At 47.4% G+C, this 2,500-nt stretch overlaps 1 protein-coding gene across 1 annotated transcript in view; it reads left to right on the top strand.

Moving 5' to 3' along the window:
* Positions 1-2,500, top strand: part of plekhg4 (pleckstrin homology domain containing, family G (with RhoGef domain) member 4) — a 56,985-nt gene that overhangs the window by 45,622 nt on the left and 8,863 nt on the right. Inside the window, exon 22 of the mRNA XM_053332632.1 lies at positions 884-1,064. Within this exon, the coding sequence (XP_053188607.1) occupies positions 884-1,064 (181 nt within the window). The remainder of the gene's footprint in view (positions 1-883; positions 1,065-2,500) is intronic.

The following is a 2,500-nucleotide window of genomic DNA, read 5'->3' as shown; positions in this document are numbered from 1 at the left end:
TCCTTAAACGCCTCACAGAGACAGAGCAGGTCTTTAAACGCCTCACAGAGACAGAGAAGGTCCTTTAACGCCTCACAGAGACAGAGCAGGTCCTTAAACGCCTCACAGAGACAGAGCAGGTCCTTAAACGCCTCACAGAGACAGAGCAGGTCCTTAAACGCCTCACAGAGACAGAGCAGGTCCTTAAACGCCTCACAGAGACAGAGCAGGTCCTTAAACGCCTCACAGAGACAGAGCAGGTCCTTAAACGCCTCACAGAGACAGAGCAGGTCTTTAAACCCCTCACAGAGACAGAGGAGGTCCTTAAACGCCTCACAGAGACAGAGCAGGTCCTTAAACGCCTCACAGAGACAGAGCAGGTCCTTAAACACCTCAGAGACAGAGCAGGTCCTTAAACGCCTCACAGAGACAGAGCAGGTCCTTAAACGCCTCACAGAGACAGAGCATGTCCTTAAAAGTGTCACAGAGACAGAGCAGGTCCTTAAACGCCTCACAGAGACAGAGCGGGTCATTAAACGCCTCACAGAGACAGAGCAGGTCTTTAATCGCCTCACAGAGACAGAGCTGGTCCTTAAACGCCTCACAGAGACAGAGCAGGTCCTTAAATGCCTCACAGAGACAGAGCAGGTCCTTAAACGCCTCACAGAGTCAGAGCAGGTCCTTAAACGCCTCACAGAGACAGAGCAGGTCTTTAAACGCCTCACAGAGACAGAGCAGGTCCTTAAACGCCTCACAGAGACAGAGCAGGTCTTTAAACGCCTCACAGAGACAGAGCAGGTCCTTAAACGCCTCACAGAGACAGAGCAGGTCCTTAAACGCCTCACAGAGACAGAGTGAGTCAGACTGCAGCATTAAGGTGGTGTTTGTAATGTTTGTGCTGCAGACAGCAGACGTGGGTCTGACGGAGTCGTCGGGGGACAACGGGCTTCGCTTTGAGATCTGGTTCAGGAGGAGGACGATTAAGAACCAGACCTTCATCCTTCAGGCCGCCGCCGCAGACGTTAAACACGTCTGGACTACCGACATCGCCCGAATCCTCTGGAACCAGGCCACCAGGAACAAAGGTACCTGCTGTCCCCACCCTCTGACATCACTCTGACATCACTCTGACATCACTCTGACATCATTCTGACATCATTCTGTAACTCTCTGACATCACTCAGTAACTCTCTGACATCACTATGACATCACCCTGTAACTCTCTGACATCACTCAGTAACTCTGACATCACTATGACATCACTCTGAAACTCTATGACATCACTCTGTAACCCTCTGACATCATTCTGTAACTCTGACATCACGCAGTAACCCTCTGACATCACTCTGTAACTCTGACATCACTCTGTAACTCTGACATCACTCTGTAACTCTGACATCACTCTAACCCTCTGACATCACTCAGTAACCCTCTGACATCACTCTGTAACTCTGACATCACTCTGTAACTCTGACATCACTCTGACATCACTCAGTAACTCTCTGACATCACTCGATAACCCTCTGACATCACTCTGACATCACTCTGTAACTCTGACATCACTATGTAACTCTGACATCACTCTGTAACTCTGACATCACTCTGTAACTCTCTGACATCACTCAGTAACTCTGACATCACTCTGTAACCCTCTGACATCACTCTGTAACTCTCTGACATCACTCAGTAACTCTGACATCACTCTGTAACTCTGACATCACTCTGTAACTCTCTGACATCACTCAGTAACTCTGACATCACTCTGTAACCCTCTGACATCACTCTGACATCACTCTGTAACTCTCTGACATCACTCTGTAACTCTCTGACATCACTCAGTAACTCTGACATCACTCTGTAACCCTCTGACATCACTCTGTAACTCTCTGACATCACTCTATAACCCTCTGACATCACTATGACATCACTCAGTAACTCTGACATCACTCAATAACCCTCTGACATCACGCAGTAACTCTGACATCACTCTGTAACTCTGACATCACTCAATAACCCTCTGACATCCCTCTGACATCACTCTGTAACTCTGACATCACTCTGACATCACTCAGTAACTCTCTGACATCACTCGATAACACTCTGACATCACTCTGACATCACTATGTAACTCTCTGACATCACTCTGTAACCCTCTGACATCACTCTGTAACTCTCTGACATCACTCTGTAACTCTGACATCACTCTATAACCCTCTGACATCACTATGACATCACGCAGTAACTCTGACATCACTCTGTAACTCTGACATCACTCAATAACCCTCTGACATCCCTCTGACATCACTCAGTAACTCTGACATCACTATGACATCACTCAGTAACTCTCTGACATCACTCAGTAACTCTGACATCACCCTGACATCACTATGACATCACTCAGTAACTATGACATCACTCTGTAACCCTCTGACATCACTCTGTAACTCTGACATCACCCTGACATCACTATGACATCACTCAGTAACTATGACATCACTCTGTAACCCTCTGACATCACTCA

This window comes from Scomber japonicus, chromosome 1 (genome assembly GCF_027409825.1).
Source record: "Scomber japonicus isolate fScoJap1 chromosome 1, fScoJap1.pri, whole genome shotgun sequence".
Taxonomy (NCBI): Eukaryota; Metazoa; Chordata; class Actinopteri; order Scombriformes; family Scombridae; genus Scomber; species Scomber japonicus.
This window is presented reverse-complemented; position numbering and strand designations above follow the sequence as displayed.